The sequence below is a fragment of the Colletotrichum navitas genome, assembly GCF_030913465.1.
Source record: "Colletotrichum navitas strain CBS 125086 chromosome Unknown LY79scaffold_41, whole genome shotgun sequence".
Lineage (NCBI taxonomy): Eukaryota > Fungi > Ascomycota > Sordariomycetes > Glomerellales > Glomerellaceae > Colletotrichum > Colletotrichum navitas.
The window spans coordinates 157,453-181,297 of record NW_026850587.1 but is presented as its reverse complement, the minus strand read 5'-3'; the positions used below and the strand labels follow the sequence as shown (position 1 = coordinate 181,297).

The window sequence follows — 23,845 nt, the reverse complement described above, 5'->3', positions numbered from 1 at the left end:
CCAATCTTGATTTCACGCATCATCACCCCAAGGTCTTCGCGGGAGTTAGCACCGTGTTCGTTTATCCGGGTAATGAAATTGGCTCTCATCTCGATCCTCACCTCGCAGCGTCATTCAATGCTGGCTTGAAGAACGCAGTACTCTATTGACGCTTTTTCTTTCTTTCTTTTTTTTTCTCCCTTTTTTCTACGTCATCCAACATATGTTGTCTGGCCACCTTCGCTATAACAGGTGTTCGCTACGCTACACAAATCTTCAGCTAATGTATCGCCACTTCACATTCTCCCATCCTTCACGCTTTCGGACGCGAACTCCGAAACCCGCACCATTTTCCACCGGCTTCACAGCAGCACTTGTCATTGAGCAAGCCCCTTGTTCGGGAACTCTGTCCGTTTGCTGCATCTTCTCGTCCAGGGTCGAAACTTCGAATCCCGCCAACAGCGACACCACAAATCCAAGGTTTTCGGCAAACGCAAAATTGCGCCCCGGGCACAAGTGCCGCCCACCGCCGAACGCAATGAATGATGCCCTCTTGATCTTTTCTGACTCTGCGTCTGCCTTGCTGCTGTTTGGCATAAACCTGTCCGGTACAAATCTCGAGCTGTCCGGGCCCCAGGACTTCTCCAGAAGATGAATGACTTGTGATGACATCTGCACGCTGCAGCCTTTCTTCAAGACATATGACCGGCCATTTCCATCAGTTAGGGTTGTATCTTCTAAGACCTTTCGGTTGCACATGCCCTTGCTGGACATCCGGATAGATTCGCGATAGCAGCTGACCAGCAGCGGGCACCGTTCATCAAGTGTTTCTATGTCAATAGTGGCATCGCCACCGCCGCTGTGATGAATCACTGGCAGAACCTCATCTCTCAGGCGAGCCACCAACTCGGGTCGGCTGAATATGTATGCCATAAACCAGAATAACGTCGGGATCGTGTTGGATGTCGCCACATGGAGCAAGGCAATCTCAAACAAACCAACGCCTTCCCCTGACATGCCGTGTTTCCGTAGGACTGCGGCGCGGTCCTTGACAATTTGGGATGCGTCCTCGTGGTAGTCCCTATTATTACCATAATAATCGGACAACGCTGCCTGGAGGCGCTCCCTCGCGTTGTAGCATTTTTTCGCCGTGATTGACGGCACGACTCCAAGCATCAAGATCGGCAAGTCTGTGTCAAAGGTCCTGTGCATGCATAAGACACAATTTAACAAGCACGAAAGCGCAGTGAAAAGTGCTTACCATACATCGTCCATCAAGCTCGCGTCCATTCTCAACGGATTACAGGGGCCGTAGAGGGCTTCCGCTGTAGCCATGGTCATCAAGTCCCGTATCCAGGTGAACAGGCTCGTTGTCTCGTACGCTTCAGAACCCTTGCAGACATCATCCAGCACGTCAGACACGTATGCGAGCGCGTTGGCGTTCATCCGGTGCAGGTGGTCCGCGGCCATGGATTTGTGGATACTCTCGAACATGTCGGGCACCAGAGTGCTTTCCTGGAGGAGCTTGAGAACCTCGTTGTTAAAACCGAGTTCTCTCTGTGCGAAGTCCACGGCATACGGTTCGAAGGACAGGTCCCGGTTTTTGAAGACGGCTTGTACCAGCGTCGGGTCCCAGATGCCGTAGAGCTTGCCGTTCAAGATCGGCAGAGTGGCAATTGCCATGTTGCGGTTCCTGCGCAAATGTTAACGCCGCTGCGGGATTGCCGTCATTCTCAAAGGGCGAGATTTACTCTAATGTCTTGAAATAGCCAGACTGGTGCCAGATCATCCCTAGGAGGTGTCCTATGATTGGAATCCTGGGCTTCATCCGCGGTGGCTCTCGTTCGTCCATTTCGGGCGACGAGAATCTATGCAGCAACATTGCGAAAACCAATAGCATCGCGGCGGTGACGTACAGGGACGACGATTTCTGCACATCCCTGACAAGGAAAGACAAGATGCCCCCGGTTTGGGCGGTGCCGTTGCCCGCCATATTCCCAATTCCTTCACCTATTGTGGGCGGGCCGGTGTGCGATTAAGCACTATTAAGTTGTCACTGGAAATCGGTCAAAGTGCCCGACGTTGGATTTAATGATAAAAGACGATTGGAAATCACATCGATACCAGATGATGAAGGGCCAGGCTCTTCATATACCTGCATATATTACGCGACTCCCTAGCACTGGGAATGCTGTGGTGGCGCCCATCAGAACTTAGCGCTGACATTCCTTCGTCCGAGACACGAACGATTGATTGGGCAATGAAGCATCTGCAGTGATGGTTAGAGACCGTCAACCGACCAACTGGGGTCCCTCATTCTACCCACAACCGGATCTAGCTACCGATAACTGCCAACCTAGGCTCAAGTTTATTAGCCTCTTTACTAGTCAAACATTAATGCCGGCTGTTCAGCCGTTCGACGGTCAGCCGCAGCTTCGCATTTGGCTGTCGCACACGACAATGGACATGCATTGATAATATCTCGATTGTGCAACCTATATTTTTGAAGCTCGGACTTAGTTAGAAAGTATATCAGTTGTTTTAAAGGTCACTTTTGTTGGTAAACGCAAAATAATAATAATTCAAAAACGACTGTCTCGATGACAGGGCATAATCGTACCGCCATGTGACGTATACTGTTGTTTGTTGCTTCTACGTGGCTGCTGACGCACGCCGTATAATGGATCTGAAAATGATCGCTGCAATGGATAATGACTTTAAGCCGATGGACATAAGAGCGCTCGTATGAAATTAGAGGCCGCAAATAAAACCGCCAGGCATGTAAGCAAGGCACAGGGGAGGTGCGCTAGTGCCAGTACTCTGTGGGATGGCACGAATGGCTCACTTATGTCAATGTATGTAGCCTAATACTATTAGAAACAGAAACTAATGCAATTAAAGATCAATGTCACGCAACAATCTGGGAGCTTGATATTCTCGAACGAGATACGCATCTTATGATAATCTGAAAAGTTACCCCGTGTTCACTTGGTAGCGCTATCCCTGTCAAAGGAGTAGTCGGTCGAGGGCACTATGAGGAGAAAGCTCAAGTTGCGTATTCCAAGTATTCCAAAACTGCCCGCATCCGGCATCGGTGTACCGAACCGTCCTCTATGACCGCGATAAACTCTCATCCTAGCACATCACAAAACCACCACTAGGAGCTCCCTTGTGTGTCATGATGCCGCAATAATAAACTTGAGGGTTTCCGTCTGGGCTGACTTCCCCATCTTCGTAATAATAGACAACCCTTTCATCACCCTGCTTCACATTGTTCTTGCCACCATCGTACGGGCTTCCATTCATAAGTGGGAACTCGTAGCGGTTGTCATCGGCGGGACACTCCTTGGGAAACTTGAGCGTATTCCCCTTGGAGTCGTCGTTGGGGAACGGATGTGGGTATTGGTTTCCTAAAGCGGATGTTAGGGCGCTGTGCGAGACAGGTGGGCCAGAGTGGGCGACCAGAGTACTAAGGAGGAGAAGGAAAAATTGAAGGCAGGAATGAGAAGAAGCAAGAGTTGAATGGAGGAAGATATTGAGAAGTTTCGAAAACATACGGCCACGTGTTTCACCCACGAGGTGGAGATTGGTGCCTCGTTGCGCGGCAAGATAGATTTCGTGCCCCGTGTAGGTCTTGTCTCCGCACTTTAATGAGTCGGAAGAACTGGGACGGTTGAAAAGCTAGATTTGAAAATAATCAACAGTGTTCTTAAGAGTATAGTTATTATCCGGGGTACATTACGTCGATAGGCGCATTTGAAGGGACCCGAGCTTCAAGCTCGGTTGGAAGCCCGTTGGCTGTGCCAAGGAGAACAAGCAAGGAGGCGGAGGCGGAGAATCTCATTTTGACGAATTGGACAGTAAAGGGTTGCAGTTTCTTATGTGTGCGAGGTTAATGAAAAGGAGGGCAAAGCTTTCGAGGTTGGAGTTGCTAGTGACTTGTGACGATTAAGAACTTGGAGGTGCGCGAGCCCTTATATATACAATCATTGCTGTGTATCGCCCTCGGGCATTACTTGTAAGTCAATAGAAAGACATAGATCATAACACACAGGTGAGCCTTGTCAGCGGTTCGTTCCATAGGGCTTCTAAACATAGAAACGTGGGAATGATTCTCGAGGGAGTTGAAGATAGTAACTTGGTGCGGCACCGTAGGTGGCACCGAGTGACATGACAACTAGTGTCTTTGAGCCGGGCAGTATTGCTCCTGAATGAGAGACACTGGCCGATCATAGCAACAACCTCCCATGAGTTTCAGTCAGCATGCAAGACTATCCCTAGAGATGCGTCATTCTATCGCAAAGCCCTGGAAACAGCACGAGGCTGAGAATCCATCGTCCCATACTACGAATCCTGTCGCTTGGCTCAATTAGAAATGGGGGCCAGATTCACGTTAATAGATCCTGCCTTGTAGATCTTTACCATTACGATTCTTTGTTGCTTGTCAAACTAGGTATCGACCCATATATTCTCAGTGTCTGCCTAGGCGTCTCAGCCTCAACATGACAATCTCCAGGAATATAGTCAGCTGGTCCCCGCACCTGCCTGACTTTAATGGAGTACTGTGAAACCCTAAGCTTACTCGATATCGTCATTGTACGATGGATATATGCCTTATTGGCCTAGATTGTCTTGTTCAATTGAAGGATGCCTAGTGACGTCAGAGAGGCCAATCTACTGGACGTACTTGGTGGGGCTGAATCAGACACATAAAAGTAGTTTTAGAACCAACTTATAACATCAACATCACAGAATCATTCATCTTGAGTTGAGTACTGCCTTAAGGAAATCAGAAAACAAAATACCGTACCCTAAACTACCATCGGCGATCCAAGACCATTGAAAATTATCATGTCCGACGATTGGTTCTCGTCCAAACTCGCACCGGATGGCGACGTCGAGGACGGATGTCACCCTCAAGAGGCACAGGCGATGAAAGACTACCTCCACCAGAAGACAACTGCAGTTGAAGCGGCCCGAGCCATCACCTGCCCGGTCGCCACTGCAGACAACCCTAGAGAGGACCTCGCCCGCCTCTGGGGATTCCTGATGGATTCTCTTTTAGAACTACCGGCAGAACACATCGAATCAGTGTTAGAGCTGCTCAAGGCAATCGAGAATATTGAAGAGCCTGATTTCACAGCTGTGGACGAAAGCAAGCGGACCTCGGAAAAGTTGTGGAGGGGTCTCCCGGGGTTCGGTCACTTGTGGGCCGATACATATCAATCTGGAAGCTGGAGAAGGGCTGCTGCGGCGGCTGCTGGCCCGGAGCGTGACGCGCTACGAGACACCCATGTCCGGAAAGCAGAGGTTGAGGCACGCTTAGTCGCAGCTGGCGTCGGTGGTATTCCGATTGACTGGGGATACGAGGTCGTCGTGGACGCCCTGGAGAGCAGTAACGCGCTGCTTGATTTTGAGGTTCCAGCTGCGGCGAAGTGGCTTGTATTTTGTGGAGAGCGGTTCCGACAGGGAGCAAAGGATGGTGAGGAGAGCTGGGCATTGAAGTCGCATCTGACAGCATCGTCCACGGCCCCTTCTCGGGATCTCTGGAAGGCATCTTCGAATCAGGCGCTGAGTCTGGATCGTTGGTCGTCGTGGGAAGGGCGTCTTAGGGAGTTACAAGGGAAGCAGGGAGTCGTTGGGGATTCGTCGACAACGGCGCTTGGTGCCATGAGTAAAGCAGTCCATGCGTCATTGTGAAGAAGGGAGATGGATACAGAGGATAGTCGGACACAATGAAGAGAGGACGACTCTTGAGAGCTTATGCAACACCACAATATTTCTGCCCTAGTATACACGGCTTTATCTTAGCATGATTGTTCACTACATCCAAAATGTCCCCAGGCTTTCATTATGTTGGCGTTCCAGTGACTGGTAAAGTTGAATGCGAGTTGTGAGATGTTACAGTAGCAGTAATCTTGTTGATTTTTCCATAGACAAAATTGAGTAGAACTGAGAACTGTAAGAGATGCGAGGATGTAATTGGGTTTCGCGTTGTCTACCATATTCCGTGTTTATGTTTTCTGTTGGGTATGTTGTGTGTTGGGTGAATGGTCAGCTATTATCACAAGCGTATTTTAACATACATCCATTCGCCCCCCTCCTCATCCTAAGATTACTTACGACTTGCGTGATGCTCACCTTTGATATCAAAGTGAGCAGCTGGCACGGCAATCACGTCTGAACAGCTAAATTAGCCACCAAGAAGGACTCTTTGTATGCTTCAATATCCCTAGTGTCTAGTTATGAGTGATGAGTAAAAGCATGTAGTCAGTGGGAGATAAACCTGAAAAGTTCCGCAGAGGGCCCGATATAAGCCGACAAATGAAACACCCATGACAATGTAGTAACAATCGAAAGATCAAAAGTTTGAGATTTACCAGTGTGAGAATCGTTGCAGCCAAAGTTGGGGGCATAAGTGATAGGCTCTCTGGTAGAATAGGAACTGGCCCCAGAACGGTCGTTCCATGGTCCTACCATCTCATCAGTTGACAACGTCAACGGCTACCATGGATCCCAACCAGTGTAACTTTCCGCCCGTCGGAGATACATCAATCTCCTTCATATAAAGAGAAAGCTCTTCTTATGCTCCTGTATTCTTTTTCCTTGCGAAAAAATAGAAACAAAAATTCACCCAGCTCTGCCCTCCCCCACTACAAACAATTCCGTCCCAACTACTTGCGCAAATCACTTCTTCACTTTCACTTACAGATACCTTATTGATTATTATTCTAGATTCTCGGAACTAAATCAGAAGGATCGAGGCGAAATTCTGCAAGATTTCCCGAAGCGATCAAGCACATTACTCGAAAAGCTATCAGGACCACCGCCACCATTACCGCCTTTACTATTACCCACAACAAACACAATGACCTCCTTTGGCTTGTTCTACTCTCCTACAGCCACAAAGCAGAACAATTTATCACCCACCGATAAGATTGGCTCCAAATTGGTTAACGGCCTTCGAGTTCCAACACCTCTTGGCAATTGTCCACAGAATCAGCAGCATGAGACTCAACAACCAGACTTTGCCGATTATGTGAGCCTCTTTCATTCTCCCACCGCTGAGCTGCTGCGAGGCGGGATCGTCCTAAATCACAGACTTGTGAATGGCTATCGCATTCCCAAGAAGATCGGTTGTCGCAACACTATACCTTTCTCTTTCGAAGAGGAAAACAATCTCTTTCACTCGCCCACGGCGGCCTTGGTCTCTGACAAAGCTTGGATGAAAACCTCAGCCAGATATATCGGCAATCTTCGAGTTCCATCTCGCATTGGTGGCAATCAACACCAGTCCGTCAATTGTCGTCATGACTCTCTCAGCTCCACCATTTCTGAGCCTCAGTCTCAATCTCAGAGCTGGCTCTCTTTCAACGAGCCCATCATCTATTCCCCGACAGCTGCTTTCCTGCGAAGTCCAGCAGGCGACTCCCAACTCCGAATGAGCAACGATCTTCGGATTCCTCGTTTCATCAGCCGCCGTCGAGAAACCACCGATTCCGTTCGCAGCCATAAGGTCGAAATGAGAGTCTGGAATACCAAGACCGAAGCCTCTGGCGTCTTTCAGAGGCACTCTTTTAAAATTCCGAGCAAACCTATCGAGTACTGCACACACTATAGTTACCAAGCCGCAAGGGCAGCTCACGCTCTCCACGCTGATCCAAACAATGTGGAAGATGATGGTGACAGAGCAGAGGCTAAACAAGCCCAGCTCTGCACATGTGTCGACCTCGCGATCAGCCAACTCCACGACCCCTTTACCAACGAAGACAGACAGGTCCTTCGACAGATTCTCAGCTATCTCGACCAGCGCAGGCATGACCTTTTTGCGCGCCGCATTAGTGTTGACTCGAATGCGCCACAGGTCAATGTTCCAGCATCCTGGTTAGAGGTGGCAGACCTCGCCTTTGAGGGGATTCGCACAGTCGACTACCCATACCTCCTTCGCGTCATGCAGGCCATTGACATACTTGCTTGCGGCATCTGGTATGCTGATTCAGAGCAGCAAAAGTATACGGATGAGGAGAAAACTTCTTTTGAGTTCATTTAAGTCACAGGTGAACCAGAATGGACAGGGGTTTATTGGGGGATAAAGCACAACTCAGAGTGCTTTAGCCGATATGGAGCTTTGGAGGCGTTCAGGCAAAGGACGATTGAATAATACCCCATTAGGCACAATTCCTTATTCCTTAGATACCTTGGGACCATCTCCTGAACGATACACACTGTTTGCGAGCAACTTGTCCAGGCTATGAGTAGATTGTGATGTGACAACTACGAATACCAACCGAGGGAGTGGGTGACATGAAGTTGGAATTAGTGAGACCCTAAATATTCAATGGTTCTTCCAAAATGGCAAGCGCGGTGGGCTCCAATGTTTGCTCTTTTTGACAGCTGTCGTTGAGAGATAACGTCTCTCCACACAGGGGCTACCTAAGCGCCAGACCCCTGAAGACCCCGCACTAAGCCTGTTCGGGCAAAGATTTTGGCTGTTGTTGTTGTGAGGGGAGTAAGCTTCGCAACCCCGCCAGGGTCGTCCTCCTTGCCCAGCTTCACCCAATTCACCACAACATTCCTGTCCGTCGAGATTGGGACATTTTGTCTTGTACCACAGCTGTGAAGGCCATCTTTTCTTACTTGTTAACTTCCAACAGTAAGTTTGCCCAGTTGCTCAAGCCCCCCCCCATTTTTGCCTCTTATCTCCATGTCTCTTTGCCCCGCATTGAATCCTACTGACCGCCTCCTCCAACAGGCTGCAAACTCGATCGCAAGATGGCGGACAAGAAGGTCTACCGCGCCAGCACCACGGCGCCCGTCAACATCGCTGTTGTCAAGTACGCTCTTCTCAATACCTCCCGCCATTGAGGTTGTATCGCTGACGATCATAGGTATTGGGGCAAGCGCGACCCGAAGCTCAACCTCCCCACCAACAGCTCCCTCTCCGTCACCCTCTCCCAGGCCGACCTCCGAACCCTGACGACTGCTTCCTGCTCGGCATCCTACTCTGAAGGCGACGGCCTCATCCTAAATGGCGAAGCCTCTGATATCTCGGGAGCCCGCACGCAAGCATGCTTCCGCGAGTTGCGCACCCGCCGTGCCGCCCTCGAGGAGAAGGACTCCTCCCTGCCGAAGCTGTCCGCGATGCCCCTCAAGATCGTCACCGAGAACAACTTCCCCACCGCTGCGGGCCTCGCCTCCTCTGCGGCTGGATTTGCCGCCCTTGTGCGTGCCATTGCCGACCTCTACGAGCTCCCCGACTCGCCGTCTGAGCTGTCCCTTATCGCGAGGCAGGGCTCGGGCTCGGCGTGCCGCAGCTTGTTTGGTGGTTATGTTGCGTGGAGGATGGGTGACAAAGCCGACGGCACGGACTCCAAGGCCGACCTCGTCGCTGAGGCGTCGCACTGGCCCAACATGCGTGCCCTGATTCTGGTCGTCAGCGCGGCTAAGAAGGGCGTCTCGTCAACGTCGGGCATGCAGCAGACGGTCGCAACGTCAGGTCTGTTCAAGCAGCGCGTCGCCGAGGTGGTGCCGAAGCACATGGCCGAAATGGAGGACGCCATCGCCAAGCGCGACTTTGCGCAGTTCGCCGAGGTCACGATGAAGGATTCCAACTCGTTCCACTCTTCGTGCTCTGACACGTACCCTCCCATCTTCTACATGAACGATGTCTCGCGGGCCGCCATCCGCGCCGTGGAGCAGATCAATGCCGCTGCCGGCAAGATTGTAGCTGCCTACACGTTCGACGCTGGCCCGAACGCCGTCATCTACTACCTCGAGGAGGACACCGCCACTGTTGTTGGTGCCTTCTCTCCTATTCTTGCCTCTGTGAGCGGTTGGCAGGAGGGCGTCGAGAACCTCAAGTCTTCCGTCGCGCTCGACGAGACCGTGGCAGGGATTCTCAAGAGCGGCGTCAGCCGTGTTATCCAGACCGGTGTTGGCGAGGGCCCGATCAAATCGGATGTCTACCTTGTCGGAGAGAATGGCGAGACGGTCAAGCAATAAGCCACCTAATGTCACCTGTAGAGTGCACTTTCAAACTAGAGAGATGACCAGAGTTCCTCAAAAGCCCCCACTGTACAGACAGAAGCTCCTGAGGGGGTTTTTTTTTTTTTTTTCCATTTCCAAAAAAATACATACATATATATATATATATATATAGAATAAACTCGTGTATTTGGGATTCCAAGAGTCAAGCTGGTGTAACTGAGTCTTGACTGCGATCAATTCTAGTGAGAGGGGATCTGGACCAGAGGGGGGACTTTCGCTTCCAGGCCAAATCCATGTCTACAGTAGCATGCCTCTTTCGTTATCAGGAGCACGCCGCGAAAGGAACCTTGAGCGCAGACAAAAAGGATGCCAAAGGATGTTATGTAGGCAAGTCTAAATCAAGAACTATAGATCAGATTAGTTAAGTACGGTTACCAGCAGATGTAGTAATAAAGATTCATTGCTGACTGACTTTCTAATGGACCCACTTTTATGTCGTGAATACCTACCTACCGACCTTCTTCCACTATCCTGCAACATCACTGTTGTCCCTTCCCACCCTTCTCTACTTCTCAGGAGACAGCAATACTAAGAATGGAAAGAACAAACAATGGGGACCTTCTGATTGAAGAAAGAGATGGAACCGGAAGAGTCATACGCCAGTGGCTGCACAAACTTGGATCTCAAAAAATCGCCCAAGTTTACACGCCTCACCCCCGCCCCCTCCCTCATATCACCAACATCCCAAGCACTGCCGCAGACCTCCTCACAAAAATGCGTCAAATTCTCTACGACGCGTTCCTGCCAATCGGCTACCCGGAATCAGTAACCCCAGATTATCTGGGCTACCAGACTTTCGACTCGCTCCAGGCCTTCTTCTCTACCATCACTGGCCTCCTCTCCAATCGTGCCATCCTGCAGGGTCTCGGCGTCGGCGACCCAAACTCGTCCGCCACATACGCCCTCCTCCTGACAATCCTCAAGGATGGCATCTCCCGCGTCGCCACTATAGTCTTCGCCTACCGCTTCGGCCTGGTCATCGAGCCCGAGTGCAAGAAATACCGCTTTCTCGCTGATATCTTCAACGACAGCGCCTTCTTCCTCAACCTCTTCAGCCCTTACTTTGACCCCTGGACCAAGGTCGGCGCCTTAGTTCTCGCCGAAGCCTTGGGTGCCATGTGCGGCGTTGCCGCTGGCGCAAGCAAGGCCGCCCTCTCGAAGCACTTTGCCCGCCGCAACAACCTCAGCGAGCTCAACGCCAAGGAGGCGTCCCAGGAGACGGCTGTCGGCCTCGTCGGCCTGCTCGTTGGGTCCGTCGTGGTGCGTTTCGTTGAGGGCCGCGAGGCTGTCTTCGCCCTCATGACATTCCTCGTCTTCGTCCACCTCGGCATGAACTACCTCGGCGTCCGCTGCGTCCAGCTCGCCACCCTCAACCAGCAGCGCGCCACCATCCTGTTCGAGCACTATGCGCGGACGAAGCAGATGCTGACCCCTGCGCAGGTCGCCAGTCGCGAGAACATCCTCTTTTGGTCGCCCGTCATCAAGAATCACCGCGGGGAGGTTGTCGCGAATATCAGATTCGCCAAGAGCTATGCCGATGCCATGGCTGCCGACGTCAAGAGCGCCGGCATCCGCTACATCACACTCAAGTGCGAGGGCCAGTCGGAGAAGGAGGCAAAGACTGCTGCGGCGGGCTTCGTGCTCTGCCTCTGTGAGCAGCGTAAGGTCACCACTGTCAAGATCCTGTTGCTCAGCGACCCCCCACACGACGATGCGGATGACCTCAACACCATCGAGGCGTGGTTTTACGCTACCTTGCTCGCACGGGATGGCCAGCTGGGCACGAAGACAAGCACGCTCAAGCTGCTTGGGGCTATCCCCGTGGATGAGATTGAGATTGACGATGAGGATCAGAAGCTGAACTTCGCGGCGCTTCAGGAAGCTGGCTGGGACGTCAGTGAGGCCAACTTGGACGCCTTTGCCCCACGCATCAGCATGGGATACACAACCAAGAAGGAGCTGTAGGCGGGATGATGAAAAGACTGCACTGAATGCACACGGCGTTCGGGACGGAAGACACTCATGATGTACAATTTTCTAATGATACCAATGGCCCCTTCTGCATTCGAGGTCTCGCTCTCACCCTTGCACCAGTGAACGGTGACTGACCTGTCTTGCCGAAATCTCGAAGCCACGCTTTGCCACGTGATGACTGGGAGCGATACTCCTTGGGGGGGGGGGGGGATATTACCTACCAGAGCCCATGCTGGGTCGAACGCCAAATGTTAAACCGCTAGTAAATGGGTTCTTGCAGTCTTCGATCTTCCACGTCTGGTTGGGTGAAGAAAAGGAGCATGGCAGGTGGGGCCAAAGCAGACTACAGCATGTTGTTGAATACCCTGCAACGACCAACGAACCATGGGAAACTAGAGAACCGCAACGGCAAGGGCGTCGTAAGACCCGATGACCCTCTCCCGTCCCAAACGAGTGACGTGGTGACAGCGGTCATGAGCCGTGCCGTTGGCTTCCACGACCGGGTATGAATCTCCAAACAGGACAGACCGCACATGCCAGCGCGTCAGACAGCAAGGTATCTTCACCTCAAAATGGTTCCCCGTCCGACCCGCGTCACTGCCCGCCGTTACCATCTTCTTATCTCGTCGGTCCGCGAAGCGGCCTTCCAGGTGATGGGTCTTTTCTTGCGTCCCGAGCCAGCTTGTAGATCGTGTGGGAACGAGACAACCCCACTGACCAGAGCCCTCTTCCCCCCGCCTCGCGCGTGGAGGAGGAGGAGCTCCCATCTCCCTTCGAGGTGTGGAAAATTTGCTGCAGCCGCGCGAATTGTGGGTGCGTGCCCGCCGGCTCCTCCACAAAGCCAGATCACGCGGTGCCGTTATCGGAGCAGGCTTATAGTACCTCCATCCTAAGATGTACTCTTGACCTCTATGGTCAATCTAAAATTCTGACAGTCACCTGCGAGATCAGTCAATAGGGTGGATACTCGGATATCTCCATGGTGCTTCTTCTAAAATTTTCTATTGTGTTGAGTACTGGGCATGATAATTTTACTGTATTTCTATGACTGTGTATGGCTAATAGTGCTTCTGTGCGATTCTTAGAGGGGAAGAACGCCTTGTATCTGTACCTGGTTATTGGAGCAGGCAACCGCGCCGCACCGCTTCCCATCGCCTGGTCCAAATCCCCACCTGCTTACACCAGGGAGGGCCGGGACCAGACGCTGCTTCCTCCTCAGTAGCAATCGGCGCGAATCGCGGTCCCGTCGACCGGGCCGGTCGGTTCCTGTAGATGAGGGCAACGTGTTGCCTCTGTCGTGAACGGAGAACAAGTGTGTGTGGGGTGGAGGATGCGTCTGGTGGTAGCCATGTCACGATTCCACCTGGATCTCAAATCTCAATTTTTTTTTCCCCTTCTTCCTTTTGTGCGAAAGGTTTGAAAGTACGGTACAGTTCGGATCCGAGGGACCCCCCAAAAGCGAAACCCCATTCCAGGGCAATTTGAATCGAAGGGCGGGAACTACAACAAATGTGCCCGACGGCTTGCTGTCTTACCCGGTCCGGTACACTGCCTAAGCGGCCATGCCCAACCAGACAAGACAATCCCACCCGAGGGCCACGAAGGAGTGGGCGCTAAGCTACTCACGCACGCGCAAGGCCATCTGATGCAATGCAATGCAAGACCGGGGGCCAGGTCCCTCTTGCCCCCGCCGCCGCCGCCGCCGCCGTCTGTGCCGTGGGGGTTTCAGCAGCAGGGCGGGAAACCGACTCGGTCCCAGCGGTTAACCGCACGCCGTTTAGTCCCCGGATCACTGTCACTTTCACTGTCACTGCTGTGCCATGAATGTAATTGCCCTGGCTGGCAGCGCGGTGCTCCGGACCCAGCCCCGTGCCAGCTCTATTCGTGCTGACTGAGGCAGGAACTCACGTTCTGTGTTCTGCAATGGGCTGCCTTGAGTGAACTAGGTATAGGCCTTGAAGGAGGGGAGGATGCATTGTGCTGCAGAAGACCGGGAAGGTCATTAACGAGGACACCCTCACGCGAGCCGGCTCGCGTGCCCCAATCTCGGCTTGTCCAGTCGCAGGATGAGCGAACCCAATGGGCGGGCTTGCTCGTCCGGCTGCCCGCATAATCGTTCGATGCAGGCGTACGTCTCGGTGGAGGTTATCCTGTGCCTTTGGGGTCCTAGTTTTTGTTTGTGTGTGTCTGTGTGTGTGTGTGTGTGTGTGTGCTGTTGGTGTGGACGGAACCGGGGACGGATCTGTTACGCGGAGGGGCCTAGAGATGTCTGTAGATGATCAGGAAAGCAAGAAATGCCCATTGGGTGCTTGTTGCGAGTGTGTCTTCGGGGGCGCAACGTTGGTCCGCCACTCGTGAACCACTCTCGAAGCCGCCATTGATTGATAATCCTTCAGATGATGCCATGATGCTGACTTTCGAAGCGGAGGCAAAGTCCTTCCCACCTTCCTCCCTCCTTCCTCCACGCGTAAAATTGCCGAACGCCGACCAGTAACCGGCGGCGCCTTGTCATGTCAATTACGGGTGCCCTGGGAATGGCTAAGTTGGCGTGACATTTTGAGAGTCCGGGGAACAAGGGTGGGAGGTCACTGGAGAGCTGCTGCGCGGGGTTTCGCAAGCGCAAAAGGTCGGACGAGATGTCTTGGCGCAGAGCTTGTTGTCCCAAAATTGCATCCGAATCCTCGCCCACCATCCGACCAGAGACCGGGTTGAGGATGCTTGTGCACTACCTGCTGGCACTCACACACGTAGTATTACGACAAAATCTGTTGGAAAAAGCGGGGTAGCTGGAGAGTTGAACCGGGTTAGAAGCGACTGAGCTGTACGCAGTTAATAAAGACCTAATAAAAACCTGACAATTTTGGCCTAACATGTAGAGTAGTAGGTGCGGTGTCCCTTGAAACGCGCCCTCAAGAATAGCCCGCCGGTTTTACCACCTCGTATCTTGTCTACCGGCGGACTGTTCTTGAGGGTGCGTGCCTGATTCAAAAGCCATCCGGCTGCTGTTTAGTGTGGGTGGTCCTCCTGCGTCTCCGTCTCTGTCCGATGGAGATACTCGTATGGAGATGGAGTACAGGATATTGGGGATGGTACGATGTCACGCCATGACGTGGGAAATCAGAGATAAGGCGGAATTCACGTGTAAAATCGATTTGTCCCGCTGTTCCGTCAATGGCTCTCGCGAAGACTGCGTTGTGGTCCCATCCAAGGGCGGAGAACGCTAGAGAGACGGCGGCGGGAGAGCGGAGGACGGACGGGCAAGGAAGGGGAAGAGAGGGGTCGTTTGTTACCATTTTGGTAGGTGCCCATGAATAATGAATAATATGATTGCTGTGGCCCGAACGCGTGGGATCCAAACGTTCTTGGAGGGGCTGAATTGTAAACCATTAGGGCTGTGGGCTTCCCTGTTCATGTCTGTCGGTCCATAGCGATGCGTGTGCAGGTCGCCTGCCTGTTTCTGGGAATGGCGTGGTCGGTCGAGCGTTGGGGGCGTTTGGGGTGGTGGAGACCCCTGAAACCGAGAGGGAAGAGTTCTCAACTTCGGACTTTAGAAGGGATGAGAATAACAGCAAATGGAGAGGAGAGGATCGGACTTGAGACGGCGGGCTTGCCTTTGTTGGATGGGGTTGGCGTCGGTTGACAGAGACATTGGCAACTGCTAGAGAGTCTGGCTGTCTTGGACCTGGGGAGCGGCTTCGGTTCTCTGCTTCCATGCCTATGTGGTGAGTTGCTCGGGGCTTCAACTGACTTGTGAGTATTGTCTTCGGAGACAGCTTGACGGCCCAAAACTTTTCTCTCCAGCGGCTTCGGGTCGGCCTCGGGGCTGGCGCGCTAAGACAGTGATTGGCATACCTCGCAGCGCACATCAACCTTGTCTCGTTCCCTGTCCCCCGTCGGCCGTTCCCCCTCCTTGTCCTCGTGCTTCTCCACCATCGACCACTAGCTGCCATGCCATCCCCTGCCACCCTGCGGGTTCCCTGTTGCGTCCTGGTCCTGGTCTTGCCCGGAGTTTGCCTGCAGAGCGCGAGAGAGTCAACGATAGTGTACGTATCCGTATAGGCGCCAGCAAAACAGCTAGTGACACCCAACCCAGCGAACCCACCACAAAAAAGGATGCGCCATCAAGAAATCCAACCCCAACCGAGCGTTACGCACACTGCGGCACAGCGCACTTTAGGACAGGGGGGTTAGAGGAGAAGTGGTGGTGGTGGTGCAAAACCGACCGCTGAGAAAATGGGGCACGGCCGGCGGCGCGCGGTGTCTCGGCTTGTGAAGAGAATTCCCCGTTCCTTCCCAGCCTTGATGAATATTAAGAACGTGCCTTCCTTTTTCTCCCGCCTAAGCTCCGCCTTGACTTTCCTCTCTCTTCCCAACTTCTTCCCTCCTTCAAACCACCAAACATAAACCTTGGACACGCTCTCCTCCCTGCTGCTAAAAGCTGCCTCTTGCATCGATATAACCAAAATACAAAAAGATATATTCAATTAAGCCCATCGGACTATACGGTGTTCCCTGCCGTAGCACCTAGATAGATACCCGCCGCCGACGCAAACTCAAATCTCAGCTTTAATCTCCCAGGCACGGAGGAGAGTCGACCACAGCCAAAGTTTCTCTCTTCTCTTCTACACGCATTTTCTTCTCCATATACCCGTTAGAACGAGCTTCGTCCACTTTCAGTTCCCCTACGCTTCTTCGAATTTTCTTCAACTCGTAAATACCATTACAATGTTCGCGACCAGAATCCTCCGCCAGGCCGCTGCCCACGCCGAGCGTACCCCAAGCATCAAGTTCCTTGGCCGCCGCACCATTCCTTGTACGTCCTCTTCCTCAGGCCTTGTTCTCCTGTTAGTCCTTAATACTCATTGTCACTCTGGCAGCTTCCATTGACCATACCCCCGCTCCTCACCCCGCCTCGCCCACCGGCAAGCTGCCCGCGAACTTCGGCAACGGCTCTGCCACCCCCAAGCACACCAACTTCAGCTCCTACCGCGACCACGCCCAGCAACACGGTCCTCTCCAGCGCTCCATCAGCGCCGGCATTGGCGGCACCTCCGGCCACAACATGGGCCCAGTCGTACCCCCCTCGGGAGTCTATTTCGATCGCTCGGAGCTGCCCGCCCGCTTCCGCCGCCAGCCCCTTGACCTGGACGAGATCGAGGCTGTCGAGTCTGGCGGTGCTGCCCACTTCGGTTGAGTTCAGTTGCCTTGGTGCAACAGAACAGCCACCACGGAACATGTCTTGACCTCTATGAATGATTGAAAAGATGGACATGACCATGATAAGAATCCGCGGGCAGGAAATGAAACGAGAGACGAAGAAGGGGCACGTATGTATGAGGACGAGAGGCTGCGGTGGACAGAGACCCCCGTCCATCACCAAATAGCCCCGGCATTGGGGCTTTCGGCAGGATATGGAAAATTCGGCGACATCAACCATGTCACAGACTCGTAACCAAAAGGCAGGTAAAAGTTACAGCAGAGAAGAGCAGGACCGGCCGCTTGGTGCCCTTTTACGGCATGCTAAAAGCGTTTGCTAGAGGGTACCCAGATCGACCCCGGAAGCTTCGCTGGTCCCGCGGGAGTTTGCAAGGCTGTTCAACGTTTAAACAACGCAGAGGCACAAGCTGTCGGTCGGCCTAGCCCTGGCTTCTTGGTGTTCATTTTCCTTTATCCTCACATCGACTGTTCTCGATGATTTATCCTGTACCGCTAGTCTAGGCTCGTCACACAGACCAATCTCAGTGCATGCACATATATTCCAGACAAAACCCGAGTACCCGTACGCATCGCTTGGAACATCGTTGACATGTGCCTGCAGTTCCATTTTGACATCATGTGGAGCTCTCTGCATGCCTCTGAATTCTATGGTGACCATCTTACGGGACTGCGAACCAATGCTAGCGGAAGCTAGGCGACGCATGTGATAGCGTCTTGCAGCTTGTCGAACCGCCTGCGTCCGTAGCTCCGGGACGTTGGGAAAACCGTGCTCTTAGCCATTCAGAGAAGCATTGACGTTTCCCTAACCCAAGCTCTCATCCATCCATCCGATTGTTTCCATGCCCCGTTTCCCGCTTCCGTCATTTCCCGAAGCGGTCGGCTCGATGTCAGCTAGCAGAACCCGAGAGAGCCTCAGCCACAGAACTGGCCCCAAAGCGGGTGACCGCTCAAGCCACACGCACCAGCTGATCGCCGGCATATGCTGTATATTTTGGCTGCTGACACATCACCAAACTCAAAGCATTCTAACCTTCATCCTACACAATTGTCCCGCCGTCATCGGAACCATCCGACGTCGACCTCAAAAAAGCGCCACCCAATCAAACAGCTTCAATCACATCATTCAAAAATAAAACTCCCTGAGCAACGGCCGCGTCTCCACTTAAAAAGTTGTTACATCGAGGGAATCCCATTTCAAACGGTTCGTCACCCTGCCAAGCTGCCCCAGCGCCAGAGATCCAATGCAATTGCTGTCGCATATCCCTACGACATACGAATACTAGGGATTGATTAAGCCAAACAAACAAAAAAAGAAACATCATTGCACCCCTATTCCCCAGAGACTGGTCTCCCGGTAGACCCCCCCGCTCCGCAGATCTACTTCATCCAGTCCACAGTCCATCGAGGGGTGTAGATAAATTCCCAACATCTGCAAGACCACCCGCATCTCCGGTCCTCAACTGGTATGAACATTACGCCCCTGCTCACACCTACGATCACTCCAAAATGAACGCCGACCTCGTGGACCTCATCTTCCTAACCCGCTTGCAACCTCCAGCTCCGACCTCATCCTCCTGCTTGTATCCGTCATCTTCCTCCGCCATCGAGTACGAGAACCACATAATGACGGATCCCAAGAACGACTCCGCGCCCGAGGTGTGCCCCGTTGACCACAAGGCCCGCGAGGCCTGGCTGCAGCACGCCCGCGCTGCGAACCCGAGCGACGCGCACCCTCACCCACCGCAACCCGTTGTCACGCCGGCCGACGTCCCACCCCCGCAATCACAGTCGCAGTCCTGGACGCAGTCTCTACTGTCCCTGACGCCTTTCTCGTCATCCTCCTCTTCCTCGAACGGCACCGCGACGTCGCCTTCTGTCTCTTCCGCCAATGCTGAGGCCTGCCCCGTAGACCACAAGTCCCGCGAAGCATGGCTCGCCCAAGCCCGCGCCGCGAACGCCGCAGCGAACCCTCACAGCTCCCTCGCGTCAAAACAAGACTCCCACCGGCCCCTTGACCAGGCCCCACCACAGTCTTCGCGATCCTGGACGCAATCACTCAAATCGTACATCCCCTTCACTTCTTCCTCCCCAACAGCAGGAGACGCGCCAAACCCCTCGCGCCCGGCGAACGTAAAACCGAGTCTGGACACTGATCGCGAGGTCTCGACGATTCCCCGGACAGCAACTTCAGCGTATCCGGGCAACAGCCGGCCCTCGAACCATGAGCAAGAGACGGGCGCGGACGAGGCGACCGGGAACTGGATCTACCCCTCCCAGAAGATGTTCTTCGACGCCATGAAGCGCAAGGGCCACGACGCCCGCGCCGCGGACATGGCAACTGTGGTGCCGATCCACAACGCTGTCAACGAGAGGGCATGGAAAGAAATCAAAGAGTGGGAGAAGCCGTATCTTGAAGGCTCAGCGTAAGCGTCTACCTATCCCCCATCCCCGGATTCTCTGACTCTATTCAGCCGAGGAGATGCTAGGATCTAAAGAGACAGACCGCTGACGAGCCAAACAGTTGTGAAGGTCCCAAACTCCACTCCTTCCTTGGCCTCAGCACAAATATGTCACCCAAGGCGCGCATCAACACCCTGCTAGGCTACACCCCACCCTTTGACCGGCACGACTGGATCATCGACCGCTGCGGCGTGCAGGTTGAATACGTCATTGACTTCTACGCCGGCCGTCCCGACGCCAATGGCAAGCCCAGCTTCTATCTCGACGTTCGGCCGAAGCTAAATAGCTGGGAGGGCGTCAAGATGCGCGCGCTGAGGGGCGTCGGGCTAGGTTGAGCGAGTATTGTTGGGCCGAACCCACATAAACGCAAAATACTGTCACATAAGCTGCTACAGGGCAGGAATGTACAAAATGTATAGGTGTCATACTATGTAAATACTAGCAGCATTAGGGCCAGCGCAGATATCCCGCGGGAGGGATATCTTTGGAGGGAGCTAGTCCTTGCTTATCCCGACGGGCTGTAGTGGTCTTAGCATCAGGGACGAACCGCATCCCACCCAATCCAACATTTTGAGAATCTCTACACATGTCAAGCCTGTGCTCTTTTCCAGCTTTTCGAATTACATTTTGGACATGAGGACTAGCAGACCATGAAATCCTAAGTCTCAAGAGTGCTGACCAAAGCAGTCTTCCTAGCTCCCTACTCATCCTACCCATATCTTTAAGTCCAATGTACCAATACTTTATTTAAGTCATATTTGGACTCAACTACTGTCATACTAAAAACGACGCCGTTAGTGGCAGAGCAGCAACTAACGCCTTATATAGGACCTATAAGGTCACGACACACCCCCCCAGACTAAGCAGAGATGCTTAATCTGGTTGACACCCCTAATCTAAGCAGAGCATTATACTTAGTCAGAGTTGACAAGGGGGAGCGACACCCTTTGGCCTACCAGCCTGTAATAGGAATCGAACCCTAGGTATTAAAATACTGCCAGACCAGGCTACACGTGGGAATCGAACCCACAAGGTCTATGACGCTCAGACGCTAGACTCTGGGGCTGTACCATACTGGCACCAGAGCGAACTGGGCTCATAACTGTGATGAACTGCAGCGTCCTGACATTTATGAAGAGAAGTAGTTGATTTTCCTAAGTCTAAGTACGAGAGAAAACTCGCCTAGAAATACTCTTCCTAATGTGGGTCTTATCGGTTGGAGGCGCCACTCCGTGGCGTCTCTGACTGGAACTAGCCACACGAAGCTGTCCCAGCTTCACGACAACTACACATTGGTGGAACTCCAATCAACCATTCAGCGGCTGGACGCATGCCAACTGTCTCGGCATCCAAGCATAAGCGCTTGACTTGCAGATCTGACGTGGTTTTCTTCGCTGCGATCAGCTCAAAGAAACACTAAAGGAGAAATATCAGGTGTTGTGGTAAGCTGATGGCCGCGCATCGCGTAGTTACACTGCATTTCCATAAACTGTATCATCACATGCAGATCATTGGGCATGTGTGTGTAAAACCACCGCTTGTTATGCTGCAGCTTACTCTCCCATGAGTCTCTTATGCGAAATATGAGGGGCTAGGTGTCGTCTGGTATCCGAACAAGTCTATTATTCCTGCCCTTGTTCGACGTAAGCTGCCCGGTTGCTTCACCCGATATGTGCAATGAATGATATATGATTGGCCATTGGCAGAAGGGGGTACATGCCTAGCGCAAGTGATGAATTGAGAAGGAGGTCATTGTGTAAGGGCGGCCGCTCGGTGGCTATTGGCTGAAGGTAAGTTTATAACGGTTGTCTGCCCCTACACCTGTTGACCAAGTTCTATGTGCTAGCCCTGCCCGTCGCTTGGTATCTTACAGCATTCACGGACATTTTGATTCGAATCCGCTCACAATATGGAATACACATTTCTTATCCCGCTGGCGGTTGTTGCCATAGCTGTTCTTCAGCTACAAAACGTTGGCAGACGCCCCAAGGGGTATCCTCCGGGCCCTCCTACACTGCCTTTGATCGGTAATCTTCACCAGATCCCGTTTACAAAGCCGCATATACAGTTCAAGAAGTGGGCAAAGGAGTATGGGTATGTAGCGCAAGACAGCGACCCATAGAATGGTAAGGATGAGCAGCGTGTTGACGTTGACGTTGTCTACAGCCCCGTGTACTCCCTGATTTTTGGCACCAAAGTCGTGATTATACTTTCATCAGATCGGGCAGTGAAGGACCTCATGGACAAACGGAGCGCCATTTACTCATCACGCGCCGATATATACCTTGGAAACGTAGCCAGTGGAAACCTTCGCGTTGTGATCATGGTACGTCTCCTGGCAGCTAATGCCGAGCAGCGCGTGTTCCTTGATGAGACTCGCGGCGCTGAAATAGAGTACAGAAATATGGTGAAACATGGCGAATGATCCGAAAGGTTTTCCACCAGGCCCTGCACATTAATGCGGCCAGGGCCTATGTCCCGTACCAGGACCTCGAGAGCAAACAGATGCTGACCGGGTTCCTGGACGAGCCGCACCACTTTGCCGATCACATCCGCCGCTACACCAACTCGCTCACGACACAGATTGTGTTCGGATTCCGTATTGCGGGCATTCACGATGAGAGGTTGAAGAAGCTGTACCACTGTGTCGAGGCATGGAGCGAGGTCATGGGGTCCTCCGCGGCGGCGCTCCTAGACGCGTATCCGGTGCTCAGAAAACTCGGCCCCCTGTCGCCTGGAAAACGGTATGCTGAAAGGGTACAAAAGGAGACGAACACTCTTTATGTCGGACATTGGATGGATGCGAAGAAGCGCGTTGTGGAGGGCACATTAAAGGCAGGTTACCTAATATCCGCCTTAGCTGAGTGAACGTCGGAAGGCTGACCGAGACTAGCCATGTTTCTGCACAAGTATTGTTGAAAACCAGAAGGCGTCCGGATTCTCTGATGATCTGGCCGGATACATCTCTGGATCTGCCCTCGAAGCCGGCTCGGACACGACCGCAAATACACTACACAGCTTCGTCCAAGCCATGCTTCTGTATCCCTCCGTACAGAAGCAAGCCAGGGAAGAATTGGATCGTGTCTGCGGTACAGAAAGACTACCAAACATGGATGACTGGGACTCCATGCCCTACATACGGGCATGCGTCAAGGAAACCCTGCGGTGGCTGCCAACCGCAATCCTCGGAATGCCGCACGCCGTAACCCAGGATGACGAGTACATGGGCTACAAAATCCCCAAAGGGGCCGGCGTCATACTTAACGTTTGGGCCATCAGCATGGACGAGGACCGGTGGGAGGACCCCCGGGCCTTCGACCCGTCCCGCTACGCGGGCGACGACCAGAACTCGTTCGAGTCGGCGTCAAACGCGGACCCCTCCAAGAGGGACCACTACGGATTCGGCGCCGGTCGGCGTCTTTGCCAGGGCACGCACGTCGCCGAACGGTCCCTCTTTCTGGGCATCGCGCGGCTGCTGTGGGCGTTCCGTTTCGAGCGCGCCATCGACAGCCGCGGGGCAGAGATCGTTCCGGATGCGGACGACATCACGAACGGGATCTTGGTGCAGCCGCGGCCGTTTCTGGCGAAGATCACGGCGAGGAGCGAAGCTCACGCGCGGATCATCCGCAAGGAATGGGAGGCGAGCCAGGAGCTTCTGGACAAAGACGACCAGTGGAAGGAGGTTCCGCGCGGAATGGTGTTCGAGTCTCTGGTGTCGTCGGATGGAAAGGATTGAGTCATTCGGGGCTAGAAGGAGTGCTCGCACGTAGCTTGGTTGAAGATACATGAGGGGGGCTATGATATTTCCCCCTGTGATGGCGCTGGAAGATGCATACATATCAGGCAGAGTTATTGTTGGGAATCTGTGATGCACGATCCTCACGTAACCAGAGACTCATAGATTTATTTTCAAAACTGACACTTCTCTTTATTACTAACGCCTTTTCTCAAAATGGTTCAAATAATAATATCATACTAAGTCCGAAGGTCTCTTTAGTCAAAGTCCAACAGCAGCGGCAACGTGTTAGCTTTCAACAGATGCTACCACCATGAAATCACATCGGCGAAGTGCTTTGCGGTCCTTTGAGTTGGCGTAACTTCACTTTGAGGTTCTAAAGGGCTTGTCACAAACAGAAGACGGAACTCTCCAGCTCCTCGTAAACGATGC

At 53.0% G+C, this 23,845-nt stretch overlaps 10 protein-coding genes across 10 annotated transcripts; 7 read left to right on the top strand and 3 right to left on the bottom strand.

Annotated features, from left to right (window-relative positions):
- Positions 1 to 34: 34 nt before the first annotated feature.
- LY79DRAFT_557803 (cytochrome P450) lies at positions 35 to 2,085 on the bottom strand. The gene is made up of 3 exons (XM_060558127.1): positions 1,731 to 2,085; positions 1,241 to 1,672; positions 35 to 1,183 (listed from the first exon to the last, which is right to left on the bottom strand). The coding sequence occupies exons 1-3, from the start codon at positions 1,970 to 1,972 to the stop codon at positions 256 to 258; spliced, it is 1,602 nt and encodes a 533-aa protein (XP_060412785.1). The 5' UTR covers positions 1,973 to 2,085; the 3' UTR covers positions 35 to 255.
- Positions 2,086 to 2,810: 725 nt separating this feature from the next.
- Positions 2,811 to 3,912, bottom strand: LY79DRAFT_557800 (uncharacterized protein). Its single transcript, XM_060558126.1, has 4 exons — positions 3,722 to 3,912; positions 3,537 to 3,660; positions 2,881 to 3,389; positions 2,811 to 2,834 (listed from the first exon to the last, which is right to left on the bottom strand). Exons 1-3 carry the CDS (start codon positions 3,821 to 3,823, stop codon positions 3,115 to 3,117), a joined length of 501 nt encoding a protein of 166 aa, XP_060412784.1. The 5' UTR covers positions 3,824 to 3,912; the 3' UTR covers positions 2,811 to 2,834; positions 2,881 to 3,114.
- Positions 3,913 to 4,723: 811 nt separating this feature from the next.
- On the top strand, positions 4,724 to 5,824 carry LY79DRAFT_557799 (uncharacterized protein). Its single transcript, XM_060558125.1, has one exon. It carries the CDS (start codon positions 4,831 to 4,833, stop codon positions 5,677 to 5,679), a length of 849 nt encoding a protein of 282 aa, XP_060412783.1. The 5' UTR covers positions 4,724 to 4,830; the 3' UTR covers positions 5,680 to 5,824.
- A 1,023-nt stretch (positions 5,825 to 6,847) lies between these two features.
- Positions 6,848 to 8,029, top strand: LY79DRAFT_689657 (uncharacterized protein; the record flags this gene model as incomplete). The annotated part of the gene is made up of 1 exon (XM_060564721.1): positions 6,848 to 8,029. One exon carries the CDS (start codon positions 6,848 to 6,850, stop codon positions 8,027 to 8,029), a length of 1,182 nt encoding a protein of 393 aa, XP_060412782.1.
- A 477-nt stretch (positions 8,030 to 8,506) lies between these two features.
- LY79DRAFT_634591 (diphosphomevalonate decarboxylase) lies at positions 8,507 to 10,082 on the top strand. The gene is made up of 3 exons (XM_060562236.1): positions 8,507 to 8,632; positions 8,732 to 8,813; positions 8,868 to 10,082. Exons 2-3 carry the CDS (start codon positions 8,752 to 8,754, stop codon positions 9,979 to 9,981), a joined length of 1,176 nt encoding a protein of 391 aa, XP_060412781.1. The 5' UTR covers positions 8,507 to 8,632; positions 8,732 to 8,751; the 3' UTR covers positions 9,982 to 10,082.
- A 326-nt stretch (positions 10,083 to 10,408) lies between these two features.
- Positions 10,409 to 12,084, top strand: LY79DRAFT_557796 (vitamin B6 photo-protection and homoeostasis-domain-containing protein). Its single transcript, XM_060558124.1, has 2 exons — positions 10,409 to 10,628; positions 10,667 to 12,084. Exons 1-2 carry the CDS (start codon positions 10,604 to 10,606, stop codon positions 11,989 to 11,991), a joined length of 1,350 nt encoding a protein of 449 aa, XP_060412780.1. The 5' UTR covers positions 10,409 to 10,603; the 3' UTR covers positions 11,992 to 12,084.
- Positions 12,085 to 16,725: 4,641 nt separating this feature from the next.
- LY79DRAFT_518099 (uncharacterized protein) lies at positions 16,726 to 17,194 on the top strand (the record flags this gene model as incomplete). Its single annotated transcript, XM_060555002.1, has 2 exons — positions 16,726 to 16,813; positions 16,878 to 17,194. The coding sequence occupies 2 exons, from the start codon at positions 16,726 to 16,728 to the stop codon at positions 17,192 to 17,194; spliced, it is 405 nt and encodes a 134-aa protein (XP_060412779.1).
- Positions 17,195 to 18,246: 1,052 nt separating this feature from the next.
- Positions 18,247 to 18,642, bottom strand: LY79DRAFT_260277 (uncharacterized protein). The gene has a single exon (XM_060551931.1). It carries the CDS (start codon positions 18,537 to 18,539, stop codon positions 18,318 to 18,320), a length of 222 nt encoding a protein of 73 aa, XP_060412778.1. The 5' UTR covers positions 18,540 to 18,642; the 3' UTR covers positions 18,247 to 18,317.
- On the top strand, positions 18,643 to 20,068 carry LY79DRAFT_260278 (cytochrome c/c1 heme lyase). Its single transcript, XM_060551932.1, has 3 exons — positions 18,643 to 18,680; positions 18,776 to 19,640; positions 19,739 to 20,068. The coding sequence occupies exons 2-3, from the start codon at positions 18,841 to 18,843 to the stop codon at positions 20,010 to 20,012; spliced, it is 1,074 nt and encodes a 357-aa protein (XP_060412777.1). The 5' UTR covers positions 18,643 to 18,680; positions 18,776 to 18,840; the 3' UTR covers positions 20,013 to 20,068.
- Positions 20,069 to 21,264: 1,196 nt separating this feature from the next.
- Positions 21,265 to 23,612, top strand: LY79DRAFT_557776 (cytochrome P450). Its single transcript, XM_060558123.1, has 5 exons — positions 21,265 to 21,467; positions 21,524 to 21,771; positions 21,844 to 22,003; positions 22,078 to 22,512; positions 22,571 to 23,612. The coding sequence occupies exons 2-5, from the start codon at positions 21,587 to 21,589 to the stop codon at positions 23,411 to 23,413; spliced, it is 1,623 nt and encodes a 540-aa protein (XP_060412776.1). The 5' UTR covers positions 21,265 to 21,467; positions 21,524 to 21,586; the 3' UTR covers positions 23,414 to 23,612.
- Positions 23,613 to 23,845: the final 233 nt, after the last annotated feature.